General features: G+C 39.2%; 1 protein-coding gene across 1 annotated transcript in view; it reads right to left on the minus strand.

Moving 5' to 3' along the window:
* Nucleotides 1–885: 885 nt before the first annotated feature.
* LOC123872481 (clustered mitochondria protein homolog) overlaps nucleotides 886–18845 on the minus strand; it is a 30419-nt gene continuing 12459 nt past the window's right edge. Inside the window, exons 3-24 of the mRNA XM_045916770.1 lie at nucleotides 18147–18790; nucleotides 17524–17685; nucleotides 17076–17229; nucleotides 16109–16242; nucleotides 15458–15594; nucleotides 14458–14687; nucleotides 13588–13724; nucleotides 12812–13006; nucleotides 11828–12040; nucleotides 11466–11640; nucleotides 10933–11038; nucleotides 10225–10721; nucleotides 9521–9723; nucleotides 9233–9439; nucleotides 8845–9078; nucleotides 8398–8480; nucleotides 7375–7504; nucleotides 6504–6776; nucleotides 5685–5810; nucleotides 5068–5283; nucleotides 4514–4719; nucleotides 886–4127 (exon numbers count right to left, since the gene is read on the minus strand). Coding sequence (XP_045772726.1) covers nucleotides 3953–4127; nucleotides 4514–4719; nucleotides 5068–5283; nucleotides 5685–5810; nucleotides 6504–6776; nucleotides 7375–7504; nucleotides 8398–8480; nucleotides 8845–9078; nucleotides 9233–9439; nucleotides 9521–9723; nucleotides 10225–10721; nucleotides 10933–11038; nucleotides 11466–11640; nucleotides 11828–12040; nucleotides 12812–13006; nucleotides 13588–13724; nucleotides 14458–14687; nucleotides 15458–15594; nucleotides 16109–16242; nucleotides 17076–17229; nucleotides 17524–17685; nucleotides 18147–18790 — 4637 coding nt within the window. The 3' untranslated portion in view covers nucleotides 886–3952. The remainder of the gene's footprint in view (nucleotides 4128–4513; nucleotides 4720–5067; nucleotides 5284–5684; nucleotides 5811–6503; nucleotides 6777–7374; nucleotides 7505–8397; nucleotides 8481–8844; nucleotides 9079–9232; nucleotides 9440–9520; nucleotides 9724–10224; nucleotides 10722–10932; nucleotides 11039–11465; nucleotides 11641–11827; nucleotides 12041–12811; nucleotides 13007–13587; nucleotides 13725–14457; nucleotides 14688–15457; nucleotides 15595–16108; nucleotides 16243–17075; nucleotides 17230–17523; nucleotides 17686–18146; nucleotides 18791–18845) is intronic.

The following is an 18845-nucleotide window of genomic DNA, read 5'->3' on the forward strand; positions in this document are numbered from 1 at the left end:
CGCGTATAAACAAGCGTAGTGTGGGACGCCCTCCAGCGCGATAGACTGACGATATAAAGCGGCTGGATGAGAAAGGCTGAGGACCGGGTGTGCTCGCGCTCTTTAAGGAAGGCCTATGTCCAACAGTGGACGTCCATAGACTGATGATGTTGATATACTAATATTATAAATGCGAAACCGATGCGAACCGAACCGAAATTATTAACCGATTTTGACGAAAGGTACAGCTTGCATCGCAGGAAAGGACTTACGCTACTTGTGTCCTGGAAAGTCAAAGAGTTCGCATGGGATTTTTAAAAACTTAAGACCCCTAAACCTTAGACGATGTTCCAAGGCATCATCTATTTGAAGAGGTAGCTTGCATTCCAAAGATCGGCATAGGGTAATTTTTATCCCGGAAAAACAAACGAGTTCCCGTGGGATTTTTAAGAAACCTAAATACACGCGGGCATCATCATCTGCTCATCACCGTCACACTACTGAGACCATCGTAGGTCTATGACTGAGACGGTCTCTCCTCAGAATTAGGATTTATACCAGCGGTCGACAACAGGCAGACCGCGGTTTGTATCCAGACCGCGGACGGTCGAATCTTAAGACCGCTGAATATTTTTAATTGTAACCGATCGATATTACGAACGAATTTGCTGTAAGATTCAGACCCTTTCTTTAAATCGCCTTGAAGTTGTTGCTGTAGTAGAATGGACTGAATTCAGTTTTTCAAATCCTTCCCTAAAAATGCATATGATTGACTTGCAGGAAGATAATTATTTCCTTGAAATTGTATCAAAGCGCAACCATTGAAGGACTTTGGGGTAAACAGGTTTCAGAGGACGGGTTGAAGACGATAGTGATTATAGGTAATTCGTATAAAATAAAACAAGGTTTATTTAAAAACGAATTATATTAGTATACTACGAACAGCGCCGTATTTACATGATCGTCATATTGTTAGAGAAATGTAACAACAACACCATTATTGTATGTTTAGGCACGTACTTCATCGAACGAATCCCTTATAATTTAATTAACATTAAGAGTAATGATGCCCGAAATTACGCACACACTAAAATTAGCAAACAACGATACAATTCAACATTGGCTTTGCGGGTAGTCAAACACCTACGCAATTTTTATCCTATCGACTACAATTGCAACGTTTTTAGATCCCTAATCATTAACAGACTTGTGATTTATATTAAATACCGGCCAAGTGCGAGTTGGACTCGCACACGGAAGGTTTCGTATCATTGTACACGATATAACACTTATATGCAACACTGCAAGTGATTTAAGTAAAACAAATTGTCCATGAACACATTTAAATTCTTTGTGAATATATAACCTTTTTTTTTTTACTTTTGCCAGAAGACCTACCTGCCAAATGATACAGTGAACGGAAAGTACCTCATACCGCTTTCACTATTTTTTGCGAGTCTGTTAATGTATTGAGTGATCTACGGTCGAAATTAATAATAATATCAATCCTATCTGTAATCTGTCAATAGGTTACTTAGCAACGTTGTTATTTATCAACTAGATGGTGCACACAACTTTATCTACATGAATTTAGGTCTTTAAAAATCCTGTAGCAACTCTTCGATTTTTCAGGATATAAAACGTAACCTATGTTCGTCTCGTCCGTGATGCAAACAGAAATTCGTCAAAATTTCGCCAAAATCTAGGCCGTGGAAAGCTACCAGACAGAAAGACACTTTCGCTTTTATGATATTAGTGTGGATTGTATGATTTTTTTTAACAAATAATAACGTTGCCAAGTAACTTATTGACAAATTAAAGATAGATTGATGGTTAGTTAAATTAATTTCGCCCGTTAGTCGAAGTGGCAATGTTTACAACCAATAACCATCAATGATCAAACTGCATAATATCTTAGAATTAATGGGTATATTTCCGTACTACATACCTTAGTAATATATTTCACCACATAATATGTGTACTTGTACATAACATGATAGCGTTTAGATGACTGTAATAATATTGTCGAAAGACAATTTATATGAATATTTATACAATTTAATGTAATGGACGATTAAAAAATTTTTGTCAACTATCAGATGCCTGCCAATCGACATTTTTCAATTTTATGTAAGTACCTTTTATACACAAACTTTTCCGAATTTCATCTCTTCTGTATAACAATAACACATTATTTAGTATGGCTTCGAATTGTAAAGATTAAAGATTCTTAATCATTCAAAACCATTCTAGATACCTGATTAGAAATGTGAAAAGTTCATTTAAAGTTTTTTAGTGTTTAGAGTAACACTCACAAACTGCAAACAGAAATTGTCTTTAGAAGTAGTAATATTTCTAACAAACATACAGACATAACACTTTTATTACGTTAATAAATGGGAATATTTAATTTGTGATTATTTTGTTTAGGTAAAGCTTTCGCACACTCTGTTAGCATAGACGACAAGGCAAGTAGCTCGAAGATAAACACCGCATATCACAGACTAACAGAATTGTTTTATAAAAACAACTTAATTTTACTACATATATGGCACTAACAATACTAAAATCAGAATTAAGACAAGAAAAATATTTTAAGGCAGTTTTTTTTTTCAGTGATTTAAAGTCGAGCGTCCCCGCACGTCGAACTCGTATATTTTCGCTGCGCATGCAAAATCCGCTATGTATTTTTTTAAGATTTTCGTTTTTGATGTCGTTTTGTTTGGTTTTAAAAGGCGTGTGTGCAGTAGGAACCCGTTCTTTAGCATGTGTGCTAATTCAAGAGATAATCTTTTTAGCTCTGTGATTTTGATCTAAAAGTAAAGCATATTTTTCCAAAAAATTTAACAACAGAGCCTCTTGAAAACTTGTGAATTTCCACATTTTTTCGCGGAATTTTCATGTGCAGCGACGGCATAAACCCATTATAATATAGGTGGAGCAGGCGCTGCTAATATCTTCTTGAAGCAAATACCTATTTATTCTGCTATCCCATCCCACTTCGGCTAACAAATTAGAGCGAGAGGTGACTCCTAATAAGTGGGATAGCGATACAGAGGTATTTGCTTCAAGTAGGTATTAGGACTGCTCTATCCATAGGTGCATATTATAGACTCATGTATAAACCGAACGATCTTATCGAATCGGTAAAAAAATAATTTGACACGTTTTCTTGTTACATTTCAATCGCAATACAAATAGATAAAATTGGTAATTCATCAATATAATCCCACATTATTTAAAAAAAAAAAACATTAAAATAATACTCAGCAACAACAATAATAATAATTAATTCATGAAACCATTACACAAGGAAAGGACAAGATGGCAGTAGCACCAGTACCATAATCCAGCGACGCGTTGGTGTCGGGCTCACAACCAAAACTTATTGCTACTATCACTACGAAATTGCACTACTCAGTGTGCTTAGTATAAGAGTTTATATCTCACAAACGTTCATTGAATTCGAATTGATTTAAAGTTTGAAATTCAGTACCACTGATTTTAATTTCACCAGATTTCCGCTTGTAGCGCTGGCTAGATATATATGTACGAACTTGAGCTTTAAAACAAGGCAGTTAAGTTCCATTTCGCTTTAATGTTTCGTGTTAAGTGTTTCGACGTTCAAATTATATCAATGTTTGTGAGATATAAAATCTTATACTCAGGCTACTACTCTGGGTGTCCGGGCCGCGCCCGACCGTCGACCGCCGACCTCCCGACCGCCCGACGCGAGCGATGCACGCGCGCGAAACTATTGCACATCGCGATTCATAAAATAACTCTTAATAGATATTTGATCGAAATAATATTCTCAAAAATTTGACTAACAAAAAATCTACATCAAACCTTAGCACACTATTCACTACGGCATACCTCGATAATAAGGAACAATATGATCGATCGATACTAATCGTTAACGATTCGGAGCGCGGGAAAGTCCCGCGCTCGGTCCGGGGCGACGGGGCGCGTTTCAACTCTCGGCGCCGTTCAGCGAGTCTTTAAGCTCCTTGACGACGGCCGCGGTCTCGTCCCCGCTCGTGCTCTCGTTTTTCTCCTTGACGCTCGCTTCCGCTAACCCCGGTATGGGTAAGTCTTTGAGCTGCCTCTTCTCTATTTCTGCTTTGAACTGCTCTATGTCCTGGGGGCTGTAAATGAAATAGAAGTATTTAGCGCTATGGCTCCTATAGTTATGCGTTTATGAATCTCTTAGAATATTATGTATGATTTAAATTATCTACTTGACAGATGTCTCGACCGTTTTCGTCTTTAGCCACAAATAGAGCTATAAAACCTATGTAAATAACTGGTTGGTTCACTTTAAGAGCTTCTTTGCTATTGTTGATTACGCCATTCGCGTAAGTTTAGGGAAACGCGGAGTATTAAGCGGGGCGTTGTGCGTAGCGTAGCGTCGCCAAATGAAAATGCGTCTTTAGGCGCCGCCATCCGATTCTCCATGAACGGAATAACCGTAAGACGCGCCGCGCACGCCCTGCCGACGCCTAAAGGATGCGTCTCACGCTTGACGACGTACCTGATCTGCACGAAGAGGATGCCGTTGATGAGATTGAGCATGTCGATGACGGAGGCCATGGCGGGCGGCTGAATGTGCAGCGGCGCGGGGTGCGGGTGTCCGCGCGCGTACGCCTCCGTCAGCCGCTTCTGCAGCACCACCGCCTGTTGCGTCAGGTGGCGCAGGCACTCCGACGACTCGCGTGTCTTCTCATGCTTCTCACCCAACTGGAAATAGACACGTGTGCTTTGAAAATAATGAAATGTATTTCGATAATCCGGCTCAGAGGCCCAAATTTCGCCTCAGAGCCGTAGTAGCAATTACGGGCGCGGCGATCCGCGGCACGTAAATGATAATGTAATTGATGAAAGTAACAGCTGTTTTGTTATCAATAAATAGTAGATTTCAGTAGTAGCAGTTGTGACAGTGTAACCTTTCATTTGTGTTTTGTGGTGCAATACAGTACATACATACATAATTGCTCAACAAGGGACTAAAATGAGCCATTTCATACGAGATACTCTTAAGCGACAGGAGAGTATGAACGGGCTGAGTTAAAGCAGCAAGTCGCTCACCAGTTGTTTGTATATGGAGTAGGTCTCCTTCTCGTGCTGCAGCGCGGCGCGGAAGTCGCCGAGGCAGGATAGCGTGCGCGCCAGCAGGTGCCGCGCCACGGCCGCCTTCAGCGAGCGCGCGCCGTGCGTGGCGCCCGTCACGCTCAGCGCGCGCTCCGCGAAGCGCAGCGACAGCTCGTACTCGCCCACCGCGTGCAGGATCAGGGCGATGTTGCTCTGTTAACCAGCAAATCATCGACAATGTATTATGAGCCATTGAACTAGATGGTCGAATATTAAAACTAACCGATATGCCCCAAACCAGTTTCATTAGAAAGGCAATACGAAGATAGATCAAGATAATACGAAGAAGAAACAAAATGTATTTCTTTTTTAGCGTAGTAGCACATTGCCGGGTATCGCCAGGTTAGGTATAAAGAGACAAATCGATGTCTTGTTTAGTTTTGAATGTAGAACAATAAATAATAGGATAAACGCAGTACGGAAAAGCTTGTTTTTTTTTCTTTATTAACTTCAACGGTGTAAAATGCCAGTGTAGACTGTATACAAAGAAATAGGTACACTTAGTAAAAAAACTGTTACAAATATTTGTAAAAGAAGCAGAAATCTTAACTTACATCTAACAGCGCCATTTCGGGGTGGTTTTCACCACAAACGAGCAGAGCAAGGTAGCGCGCGCGGTACAACAGCTTCAATGCGGTGCTCACTTGGCCGTTCGCGAAGCAATATAGCGCCAAATGAGACTGAAAAAAACACAATAAATTACTTACTATTTTTATTTTATTTATATTTATTTGAATATCTTTATTGCTCAGTAACAAAGAATAAAATGCAGGATAGACTTAAAAACAAAGGAAGATTAAAGTGATCTCTTCCAGACAACCCATACTTAAGAACTTAGAGAACTGTAAGACGGGGAGTCGCGCAATGCAACTATACATAGGTAAGGTATACATAAACTTACATTCTAATAGGTACATACTATAACATATATATTTTTAATATTATATCAATTTTAAGCACGAAACTTCAGTTAGTGTAAATCAAAATTGAGTTTTTTTTTCTCTCGTCTGGCTTTACAAAGATTAGCCAATGTCAAGTTTGTAGGTATTTACCTACAAGTTAGGTAAACTATATAAGTATGGACTTCGTCTGTGCCGGCACCCCTTTAGAGCGCTTCCCAGTTCCACCACCAAAAAACACCAGTGAAACACAAAAACCGGCCACTTTTAACAAAAAAAAAAAAAAACACTCCGAAAAGCACCGCACGCGCGCCAGCAAACGCCAGCACAGACGAAGTCCTAATTGAGTTGTAAATATATAAAGTTCGAAAATTTTAATTTCGACCGTTTCATCAGATTAATGAAGTAGTAAATTCGCATACACTTTTATAAGTGTGCAATTATGGAGCTACCAATACAATATAATATACTCACATATTCCGTAATAGTATAGGGGTGGTCGATGCCGTTGACTCTCTCGGACATGAGCACAGCCTTCTGCTGGTACGCCATGGCGTCGCGGTGCTCGCCGGTGACGTAGCACAGGCGCGCCACCATGCGAAGGCACTGCGCAATCTCCCCATGCATAGCCCCGTACACATTGTTCAGCAGATTCAACGCCTCCGCTATTAGCTCGTGGCCTTCGGAGACAGCGCCCGCTTGGATTTTGTTTTGGCCGGTTGTGTAGAAATTGTAAGCGTCTGATGCCTAAAAAGATATTCACTTAATTTTCATAACTTGAGTTTTACTTGATATTGTTATTTGCGATTGATTAACCTATTGCTATTGTTTTCTATTTTGGAAGGCAAAGCGTGAAATAAATTGAATTTAAAAAATGATAGTCTGCCGCTATAGCAAGTTTCTAATTACGCTACCTTATGTGTATTCAAAATTGAATCTTATCAGATTGCTTTATGAAACAGATTTTAATAAGTCGCGGTAAATAGCTTGCGGGTGGTATAATTTAAGAAATTAATCTCCTGTGGATAGATATTTTTTTATTACCAAACGACCTACACCTACCTACTTATTACTAAATTAAAATTAAAACCACTACATAATATTACAAATGTGAAAGTGTGCATGTTTGTTGGTTGGTCCTTCAATTACGCAAAAACGAAGCCATGGATCGATGTAATTGTTTGCAAGAATTAAGATCTAGCGAGTGGCTACTTTTAACCCGGAAAATCATACTTCCCATTGGATCTTTCAACTTAAATCCAAGCAGAATAAGTCGCTGGCGTCATGTAGTACATCTGTACAAAAGTTGAAACAATTTTCACATCTGATATAGTATTTGACTTACCCTTGGATTGATATGTTTAACGACTGGGAAAATGTTCATGATGTCAGTGGAAGAGAATGTGGTTTTGTTCTTATTATCAAAGTCATACTCTCGCAGCAGCACTTGCAAGCCTACTTTTAATGAAAATGACCTGTGAAAAAAGTTGATGGTTTATATTATTGGCGTCACTCGGAAAAGCAGGTATTATTTAAATATTTTTATCGAATTATTGGAATGTCCTCTCCAAAACCAACACAAAAAAACACAAGTTTAATGTGTAAGGTTATCCGAGAGTTTTAATCTAAACAAACTAATGCCAAAATAAATAATTTAATTAGAGCGTGATTGCTATCACAACATCTAATTATTCAGTTCACAATCCAAATACCGAAAATATGCGATATCGCTCCGAATCTCAGAAGGAGACTGAACTAAAACCTTCAAAACACCCGTATTTATGCAAGTTCAATCTTGTTGGCCTCCTAGTAACAGATTGTATGACATCGAATGAGCCAAATATCGATTTTACCAAACTACCTTCATCAGCTAAATTAATAATTTTATATTATTTTTGACAACTCAAATCAACTTTTTAAAAATAACCTTACAATAAAGATTCAGACATAATATAGTTCAACTGATCATAATCATTATCAACCGATAGAAGTCTACTGCTGGACATAGGTCTAGCGCCGCTTGAATCCAGCGGCTCCCAACGAGTCGTTGGATATTGTCTGTCCACCTAGTGGGGTCTTTCTGCTGCGCTGCGAGGTTCTAGCACCTTGGGACCCCAACATCTACGGTTTTTTCGAATCATGTGCAGTCTATTGCCACTTCAGCTTCACAACCTGTTTAGCTATGTTAGTTACTCTGGTTCTCCTATTGATCTCATTCTGACCTCATTTCTGATTGGATCACGTAGAAGAAATCCAAGCATAGGTCTCTCCATCTGTGACCCTGAGCTTTCTTATGGCACCAATAGTTAGTTCAACTAGGTAGATGTAGTCTAATAAGTTCTACATAAAATTACCTCAGTAGACTTACCTAAGCAGTGATATTTTTTGTAGATTATGTTTCTCTATAACTACATCCATACTTTCAAAATTTAGTTCATATCCCCAGTAGGCCTGAAAGAATGAAAGAGCTTGATAAAAAAACTGTGATGTTGATGAGTGTAAGTTTAAAATCCAAAATGATAGAAAAAAAACAAATTAATAAGGCCCATTTGGACTAGGGAAATTAGAACTGATTTAGTTAAATTTTGTAATGCTTTTACTATTTGGCTGACAATTGATTGCAATTTTTAAGCAATATTGATCAAATATAGTCGAATTTTATGTGGGAGGATCTGGCAACCTTCTGCATTATTATACCAAGAAAACTCCCACCATTATGGGATTAATGGAAAGGGGTTCCGATCCTAGGCAATGAGGAATACGACGCAGAGAGAAAGTGAATCCAAAACTTATATACGTGCGCGTGTGAACTAACCTTGAGCTCCTGTTTGATCTGCGCGAAGAGCGTCCTGGGCGTGAGGTTCTGCCAGTCGGGCGAGGGCGGCGGCGAGGCGGGCGCGGCGTGGTGCGTCTTCTTGGCGCGGCGGCCGCGGGCACGCGGCGCGCGTGCTGGCGCCTCAGCCGCACTGGCCACGGGCGTCGGGCACGCGCCCAGGAAGCAGTTTAGGAAGTGCGACACCGCCGCGCTCGTGCACATGGCCTCGCAACCCTGACGACAAATTATTATTGTGTACCGGTTATCACCGAGACCCACGAATGTCTCTTAGGTCTAGTGGCTGGCTACGTACTGGTTACTGGCTACCTGGCGGATCGCGAAGTCGGGTTCGAGTACCGAGTCTGGTCAAACCTGACGATTAGCATACCTGCAGGTAGGCGGTGTACACGTGCTTGGCAGCGCGCAACAGCAGCTCGGCCGTGGCGATGCTGTGCAGGTAGGCCAGGCTGGCGTGCGGCCGCAGCGCGGCGCACACGCGGCCCAGGTAGCGCACGTTGATGCCGCGCGCGTGCAGCGCCTCCGTCAGCCCCGCACCGTCCATCGGCGCCGACGTGTGCTCGAGACATTCGCGGACCTGACGAGTATAAATGATTTCAAGCCTACCACATATTATTATCAGAAAATGTCGGTCGGGGTAAACTACAAGTACACTCACAAAGGCGGGGATCTGTGTGGTGAGCAGGAACGCAGCTGCCTCCTTCACCAGATGGCGCTGCTTGGCGAGCTGCTCGGGCGTGGCCGCGTGCTTGATGCCCGCGGAGTACACGTCGGGGTTGAAGCGCACGTCGAACTCCGACTCCTTCAGCGAAGCCACCGCTCGCGCTGCAGCCGCTACTACCGCTCGAGAACGCTCTCCAGCTAGAAAACCATTTCCGATCATGAGATGCAATGTAACAGACACTCTCTCAGAATAAATACAACTATCTTGAATAATGTTTAATTGGACACGTATGTGGTACATAAAAAATACCAATAAAAAGAGGTGGCATGGAGAAAGATTTTATTTTTATTTATTTTAGATAGAGGTAGAACTTATATCACGATGAAAATGTGCACTTTATCATCAATATCTCGCTGCCGCAATTATTATTTGTTAATGTTTTAACCGTATAATACTGAATCGGATCGTCACATATGAGTTCGTCACTAAATATTCGAAAGCATGTCGTAATCTATAAAGTTACCCATTTTCGAAACTCTCGGAAACTTCAGGTAAAACTATTAAATGGCTATAGTGCTAGTATAATTTAGCTTAACAACGCCAGTTGTTACACATTGAAATACGTTTTAGTTTCGACCATGAAAGCTACATGCACAAAAGTTATAAATTTTTTTAAATCAAAAATATTCTTTACTTACAATCATTTTCCTGTTTGTCTCCGCTACATATTGAATCTGTTATGCTCTCAACAATTTTTTTGGCAACGTCTGTATCGATTTCCGAATAGTTTTCATTGAGCAACATTTCATCATCCTTTACCTTAATTTCTACCTTCTCTGTTTTCTCTGCATCTTTTGATTCATCCTTTTTGGCCATGTCTAGCTTTTCTTTCTTTTCCTCTTTCTTTTGTTTCTTATCCTTGTCGTGACTCTTGCTATCTCCCTTAGTTTCCTTCTCCTGACTCTTGCTATCTCTCTTAGTTTCCTTCTCCTGACTCTTGCTATCTCTTTTAGTTTCCTTATCCTGACTCTTGCTATCTCTCTTATTTTCCTTTTCAGTCTCTTTTGCAGCCTCTTTCTTATCATTATCCTTATTAACTTCAATCGACTTCTGTTCCGATGTCTTTCGCTGACGCTTTGCACTTAACTGTTGTAAGTGGAACGCAGCATAACGTATAAACATAAAGTAACGTGCCCTAAAACAAAATAATCTCATAAACCTAGTTGTTTGTTGTATAGAGAAAAAAATCTGGCCAAGTACGAATCAGACTCGCCCACCAAGGGTTCCGTAGCTTAAAACAAAACATATGATAAAAATGTTTGCACACAAACTTATTTTTGTAGTTACTGATTTCTAAAGCATAAACAATACCCAGCACTTAAAATGAGTGGTTAGTAAATACTTACTCAACAAAACTATCAACTAATTCTTGTCTAAGGCAACACAATTTGTGCTTATGTATAATTGGGAAGCCCATTGATTTTATATCCTCTCTTAAATCGTCATCTTCCACTGAAAAAAAAACTATATTTAGAAATAGAATAGAAAAATATTTATTCGAGGTATCATATTATTATAGGTACATGGTGTAGGCAATATTGTCTTGTACAGCAAACAGTGCAACACCTCGAACAGGTAGACCAGCACACTTGGACTTTGCTTAGACTTAAGACACCGTTAAAACGAGACAGCGTTATACCGCTGGCATAAATCTGTCTCGTTTTAACTGAAACTTAAGTCTAAGCAAAGTCAAAGAGCGCTCTACAGATTTCAAATTCAGACACAAACCTCAATGGCGAATATCTGAGGTGCCAGACACCCCCACGGTGATTTATTATCAGTAACCGCCTTTTTTTGGAAATCCTATTATTTTACACGCTCAAGTTTGGCTATCTCACAGACGGCACAGTGTTAACATCATACTACAAGACATACTCACACTGCAGGAAGTTCACATCAGGTGGAAACGTGCGCAGCAGGTCAAGAATGTAATGGCGGCCGTCATTTCCTATGATGCCTTTGCATTCCACACTAGAGCACAATTCGACAGTCTCGCCGTTCGCGCTGATCACTGAGTGTGGCATTATCTTTAACTGTTGGCCGGCTTTGCTTAACTGGGAATCAAACGGAAACGCGAGCTACTAACATCATGTCTAATGTGAGATCAACAAAAATGTGGCTAGCACACATAAGTGCCAACTTAGCAAACTTACATGGACAATAGTTTTAGAAACACTTGGACATAAGTTTTAGAAAATTACTAATTAGGGCTGGATTGTAAAGAAAAATTATACAACTTACCAGTTCCATATACTTAGGATGCGAAAGTACAGTGGTCCCAAAGTCAATACTTCCATAAACGACGCTCTGTTCCTGTTCCTTTTCAAGGATGCCGGGTATAATTGACTGCGCAGTCACGCGATATCCCCTGTAGTCCACCACTACAGTGCCCAACGTATGCAGCCCCGGTGTGTCCACAGCGCTGTACACGCGCACACCTTGCAGGTCATTCCGCTATAGAACAAAATTAAAAGAGTAGTTTATAACAATTTATTCATGTGTGACTGATATACAAATAAGTCTTGGTTCAAATTCCCTAAGAATTGATTTTCAAAAGAAAGCTAATCGTCTTTATTTCACTTACACCAGCCACTTACACTTCTGTGGCTGGTCTAACTACCACACTTGGGGCACTTAGCTGCCTAAGTGCTCCAGAAATTGAAAAGAATTGTTAGAAAAAATTCAGATACAACACTATATTCATACATTTTGTAATTGACTCTGCAGACACGCCCTAGACTGTCAGAATGTTACCAGATCGGACGTATTCTAATATTCACAGAGTGAGTGGGATAGTTTTCTGACACACAATTATGATATTATGCAGCCAGCCTATGTTACGTTATTACAGATATTCCAATTTCATTCTATATCATTCAACAAACTGCTGGCCTTTCGTGCACAAGGAAACACAAAAGTATTTCGGATTATCGACTTTCTGACACTTGATGAGACCACTACAAGACCTATTAATTTAGTTGCTCAAGATTCGTCAATGAGCAATATAAAGAATTGAATTCAGTAATCCAATCGAGGAATAATTTTATGAATTGCCGAATCTTATAAAAAAGCTGCTCAGTAATCAAGTCAGCTGATTTATCTTCAGCAGAAACTTTGTGTCCTGTTCAGTAAGGATCCAATCAACTTCTGACTTAAAAATCTAGCATACAAAAAAGAACTTCGTCAGATCAGATCTGAAATAACAATTTGTATTCTGATACTTACCGGCGCAACGAAAGCTGCAGCATCACCACCAAGGTCTTTGTAATGGTCGCGCACGTCGAAGCCGAGCGAGAAGAATATGTTGTTCCATATGAACATCTGCATCTTGGGCTCCTCGCCCGGGTTGATGGCCATCACGTTGCCGTCCACCACCGCCATGGCGCCGCGCGTCGCGGCCGCCACGAAGTCGCTGTGTACCTGCGACAAATAATACACTAATGTTCAGACCATCTCAACCAGGCAGCATTAGTCTTATACCAAAGGTAACAAACAGGTTTTTCATTTTTAATCGAAATCCCAAATGCTAATTTTCATGGATATTTAAAAATAATGGACTTTTATACAATCTTTCATACACCAATATCCACTTTGGCAAAAAAATTGATTGGTGAAATTTCCAGAAATCCTTTCTCAGGTTGAAATCTATAAACAGCACTTTGACTTTGCTTAGACTTAAGTTTCAGTTAAAACGAGACAGATTTATGCCAGCGATATAACGCTATCTCGTTTTAACAGTGTCTTAAGACTGATCAAAGTCAAAGTGCGCTCTACTGAGTTCGCAGCCTTAGTTTCTAAGTTCTGTCACAAGTTTCTTACCTAGGCGGTTAATGCTGTGCGTAGGTAGATCAGTCAGTCAGTCTGGATAAGTCTTTTATAAATAGGTATAGATAGATGAAAACGTGAACATAAGGCTATCGTGGGACTCTGATGTGCTCGCGCTTGATCCGCGCTCCGATTGGTTACGCAAGTTTTGATTGCACCCCTAAGAACGAATATACCTTGAATATAGCCCGTTCCCTCAGGAGCCTCTCGGGCAGCGTGGCACGCGGCAGCTCGCGCGTGGTCTGCAGCTCCTCGTTCCAGTCGCGCGTCTGCCCCGGGATGTGCTCCTCGTAGCCCAGCTTGGAGGAGAACGCTGCATGCGAACAGCACCAATCACCATATACATTGGTTATAATGGGGGCTACCATTTTTAGGCTGCGCTCACTTTGCATGCGTTTTAGTACGAAATTCGGTCGTGCGAACACGTACCAAAAGGCACGAATTATGTTGGATGTTGATCCTTCAAGTACTATGAGAGTGCTCACACTGGATGCGAGTTATACGCCCCGATACTTCAAACGAAAAATGGATCCAATATGCACACTCAATTCATACGACTAATTTCTCGTAAAATTCGTATCCAAAGTGAGCGCGGCCTTAGGCTCACCAGATGACGCCACTGGCGAGTGAGATAGCAGTCAGAAGTTATTGTTAGATGCGGAACGAGTTTATAGGATTTCAATAAGATGATTTCGCACACCCTGTGTTTTGTGATTCTCTTTTCTTACCTCTTTTGTCAACTCTTTACATTTCCCTTAACCCTCCCCTAACTATCAGTAATATTAAAAAATCGTGGAAAAACTCTCATTATTCGCCTTAAACAAGAATTCTGTACCTCACCTACACATGCGCCATCCATAGGAAAATTAATTTAAACTTATAATCTTTAATTTATTACCCTTTGCGTTGTTAGTTTAAACTTACTTTGTCCAATTTAAGAAGAAAGATTTCAAATAATAAAATTATTGAACAATATCTTAGTTATTTATTAAATCATTAAAAATCAAACTTCATGCACCCAATATATTCGTATTTGAATAACTTACTATCTTCCGCTCGAATAGCATCAACCGTATGATCCAGCATTGGCGAAGCCCACTGATAAACTTGGTAAGGTGTAGCGACTCTTTCGAATGGATGCTTTTGCATGCGTCTCTTTTGCACCAGAGTAAAGTTTCGCTTGAAAGCAGGAGACACGATACTCAAAAGCTCTATTAAGGAATGACAAAGTAGGGACGGGTTAAAAGGACGTGGGTTGAACACATCTTCGGTGGATCTGTAAAAAAGTAAACCCTCAAAATTATAAAAACTCATATTTTAATAATTGTATACTATTTATTAATATTAAATGATTTAAGTTTACGCCAAAGTCTGGTTATCAGATGGGTGCAATACCCATCTGATAACCAGATGAAAGTATTTTTAATGTTTTTATTAACACACTTTCTTGTTGGGCTGTTTGTTTGATACAAATGCAAACAATTTTAGACTAATTTCCCAATGAACCAGGTTGAAACTGGATGACAATGTAACATAAGCTTGTTTTCTTGAATCAATGAAACAATACTAGGCTAGACCGAGCATCGCTCGACGTCTTTCGATATTACGAGATACGAATAAGAACGACCTTCACCCATCTGATAACCAAATCAAAGGCATTTCTTATGAAATATAGTAAACATGTTTAAAAACATATTCACCAAACTTTTTTCATTATCATGACTATGTATTTTGCACGTTTTATCATTTTCTTATTTGACTTCAATTTTGTGTACAAGTTAACTATTTGTTACAGACAAATAAGTAGTCACAAGACGGTTCTTACGTAAAAAGAACCATTTTTAACCGACTTCAAAAATAGGTGGGGGTTCTCAATTCGTCGATATCTTTTCTTTTTATATCTAAAATTATAGTAATTTTAAAATTGGGGAAACTACTTCTAACCGACTTTCAAGTCGGTTAAAAAATACCTTTCATCAAGGTATCAGGTATAGGTCGTTCTTATCTCGTCCCAACAGAACGGTCTAAAAAAAAAGTGGCACTTACTGATTGAGGTAGAAACCGCGCGGACACGCTGTTATGTGGAAATTGCGTTCTTCTAGTGTGACGACATGCAAGTACAATAGATCGCCGCACATTTTGCGCGGGCCTGGCGGTGGATTCCAACCAGATGTAGTTAGCACCTATGAACAAGGCAAGTGAATGATGATGAATGAAGTTTTTTTTTAACTACCCTCCATAAAATGCAACCCCAAAAGGGGGTGAAACTCAACCATAAATTAATTATCGACAAAAATTGTTTATTATTTTGTATTACTTTTTTTTTGAAGAATCAAATTTTTTATTTTCTAAGTGGACTGTTTGTACAAAAAAAATCGATTTCTTGCAAAGTATGGGGTCGATTTCATTAAAATAAAAAATTATGCCACACACATGGCTGCAAGGATAAAATAAATGGTTGTCATGGCTTAAACTTTGCTTTTTGTAATAAAAATGCATTTTTATGACTGTTTCTATGCTTCCGCTTGACTGCAATTGCACCAAACAGGTGCTGATGCAGACTTAGGTGGAGCACGCCTGCCCAAGTGCCTATTCACTCTTCTCTTGAAGGTTGAACCAATATTATAACTAGCTAAATGATGAAATAAAGTGATGTATGTGAAGTAGGTATAACAAAGAACTTAAAAAAAGTTTTACCTTTAAACATTGTGGAGCTTTATTTTCTTTAGTGAGGCCTGGATGGAGAGCTAACAAAGGCCTTTCTGCACTACCAGGCATTATAAAATCAGGTGGAGTACAGTCTACACTCTCTGGTCGTGATTTCTTCTTTTCTGAAAGTCAAAGATAATAATAAATGTTAGATGATTAGTTGTTTTATTGGAATTGGAAAATCTCATACAAAAGTGCAAGCCTGTTACAGTCCTTGTAATAGCTTGATTAGAATGACAGCAACCACAGAAATGTACTATATTCAAAAAATGGCTGCCAGATACGAATCATGCCTAAAATGAGGGTGATAGCCTAGTGGTTAAGTCGTCGGTTTACCATATATACCGCTTGCTTTAACGGTGAAGGAAAATATCGTAAGGAAACTTGCATGCTTGAGAGTTCTCCATAATGTTCTCAATGGTGTGTGATATGAAGTCTGCCAATCTGCACTTGGCCAGCATGGTGGATTATAGCCAAACCCTTCTCATTTTGAGAGGAGACTCATGAGAACAGTGAGCTTGCGATGAGATGATGATGATGGTGATGATACATGCATAATACAGGGTGTAACCAGAACGCTAGCAAAAACTTAGCGTTATTATTATACTACCTTAACACAATCCAATGCCGATAACCATTTGCCTTAGCTTGTAGTTTTAGTGATTTAGTAATTTTCCAAACCCGCATTGTATAGCGTGCAAAACTCGGGTAAATGCCCCACCTACGACGTGGCATTGATTTCGAGTGACCTATTTACGAAATGTTCGTTGACCTCTAGCTTCAGTCAGATGTTTTATTTGCAATGTATTGTGAACTTCTAAAAATACAGGATTTTTTTATTTTTTCGTAGTTTTTCAAGGTATCTTATCAATACTACCACCTGTCTTCGTTTTTGCTAGCGTTCTGGTTGTATACTGGATTTGAAACATGAAAGCCAAGAAGTTTAAATATCAACCTAATATGTCACCCTGTGTGACCACATTGAGGAAAGCAAGGGAACTGCACTCCTGGCCAGCATAGGCGTCCACATAGTCAATAGACTTGAGCAGGTCGCGCACGTGTCGTACGTGAATCCGTGCTTCGCGCATCGTGTACGGTTCTTCTACGACCTGCAAAGAAGAGTTTATTGTAAGGTTGTGAAACAAACACTTGTGTTGCCTATTGTGCGCGGATGTACTTTTATCTGACTAGATATCACACTAATATTATTGAAAAGTGAAAGGTGAAAGTGTGTGTGTATGTATGTGTGTGTGTATGTTTGTTACTCATTCACGCAAAAACTACTGGACGAATTAGGCTGGCAATGAGATAGATTTCTTGCTCTAAACCAAAAAAGAAGCGAAAAAATTCACAACAAAGTAATTTTAGTTGTAAATTTTGTATTGTATGTTGAATGATTCTACCTTTATAACAGAACCTTCTTTGAGACCTTCAATATTTTTTAACTCTGCAAAATTGTCTAAAGTGACACCATCAAGCTGAAGAGAAAAGCAAGTTCTGTGGCATGTATCCTCACGATCCATCAGTACTTGATGTATTTCTTGTACAAGTTCCATACTCGAAACCTGCAAAAATATTTAATATGTAATTTAATTCTCAAAAAATCGATCAAGTGCGAGTCAGACTCGATTACGAAGGGTTCCGCACCATCATGCAAGAAATTTCAAACCAATATAGTAAAAACTTGCAAGTTAATGACAGACAGCGCCATCTTTTGATTCAGTAAACTAATTATTTTGGGGAACACGAATCTTTAGTTTTTTTTTGATGGATTGGTGGTTCCATCAAAAAAAAACTAAAGATTCGTGTTCCGCAGTTTTCGGATTTTACCCTTTACTTGTGCTAAGACATTATTGCTACCTGCCAAATTTCATGATTCTACGTCAAGGGGAAGTACCCTATAGATTAATTTCCGATTCTTGACAAACAGATAGACGACGAAGTGATCCTATAATGGCTCCTTTTTCCTTTTGAGGTACGGAACTCTAAAAATCAATACAATTAATAATTAAAAAATAACAGTAACCTGAATATCTAAAGGTTCAGCCCTGGGGCTCACAATTTTCACGGTAAATCCCAAATCTTGAATAAAAACTACTTCTGCATCTCTCTTTTTTTCATCACCATCTTCACTCGGAGATGATTCTCTTTCTTTTTCACCGTTGACTACCTTTGCAACTTCAATTTTGTCATTATCATTTTCTGTTTGTTTAACAACTTCCTCTTCTTTAATATCTTCTGTAGTAATTTCGGATACAGGCTTTTTCTTTTCAGATTCGTTAGGCTTGTCTAGTGGTACATTTTTTTTAATTTCTTTCTTTTTGCTAATAACTGATTTCGGTTGAGAAACTTTTAAAGGTAAATCTTCAGTTAAAACTATATTTTCATTTCCATCATTCGATTTGTTTGACTTCGCGTCATCTGAATCACTGTTGATTCCATTAGAAACTAATTTATCACTACTACTAATATCACAATCTGAAATATTTTTTAGATCACCATTAACAACATCTATGTTTGTATTTTCGGTGCCGTTCATGATTGATTCTTTGGTACTTAATTTATCTTTATTGTTATCTGGTAGTGAACTCTCTCCGTTAATTTTGGTAGTTGAAGTGCCGAGTTTGGTTTGCAATGATTTTTCACTTATCGTTTTACTTTTCGGACATTCTAGAAATCAAAAATAAATCATTTGAATCTTAAATCACTTAAATAAATGGATAAT

This window comes from Maniola jurtina, chromosome 15, assembly GCF_905333055.1.
Source record: "Maniola jurtina chromosome 15, ilManJurt1.1, whole genome shotgun sequence".
In the NCBI taxonomy this organism is placed as follows: domain Eukaryota; kingdom Metazoa; phylum Arthropoda; class Insecta; order Lepidoptera; family Nymphalidae; genus Maniola; species Maniola jurtina.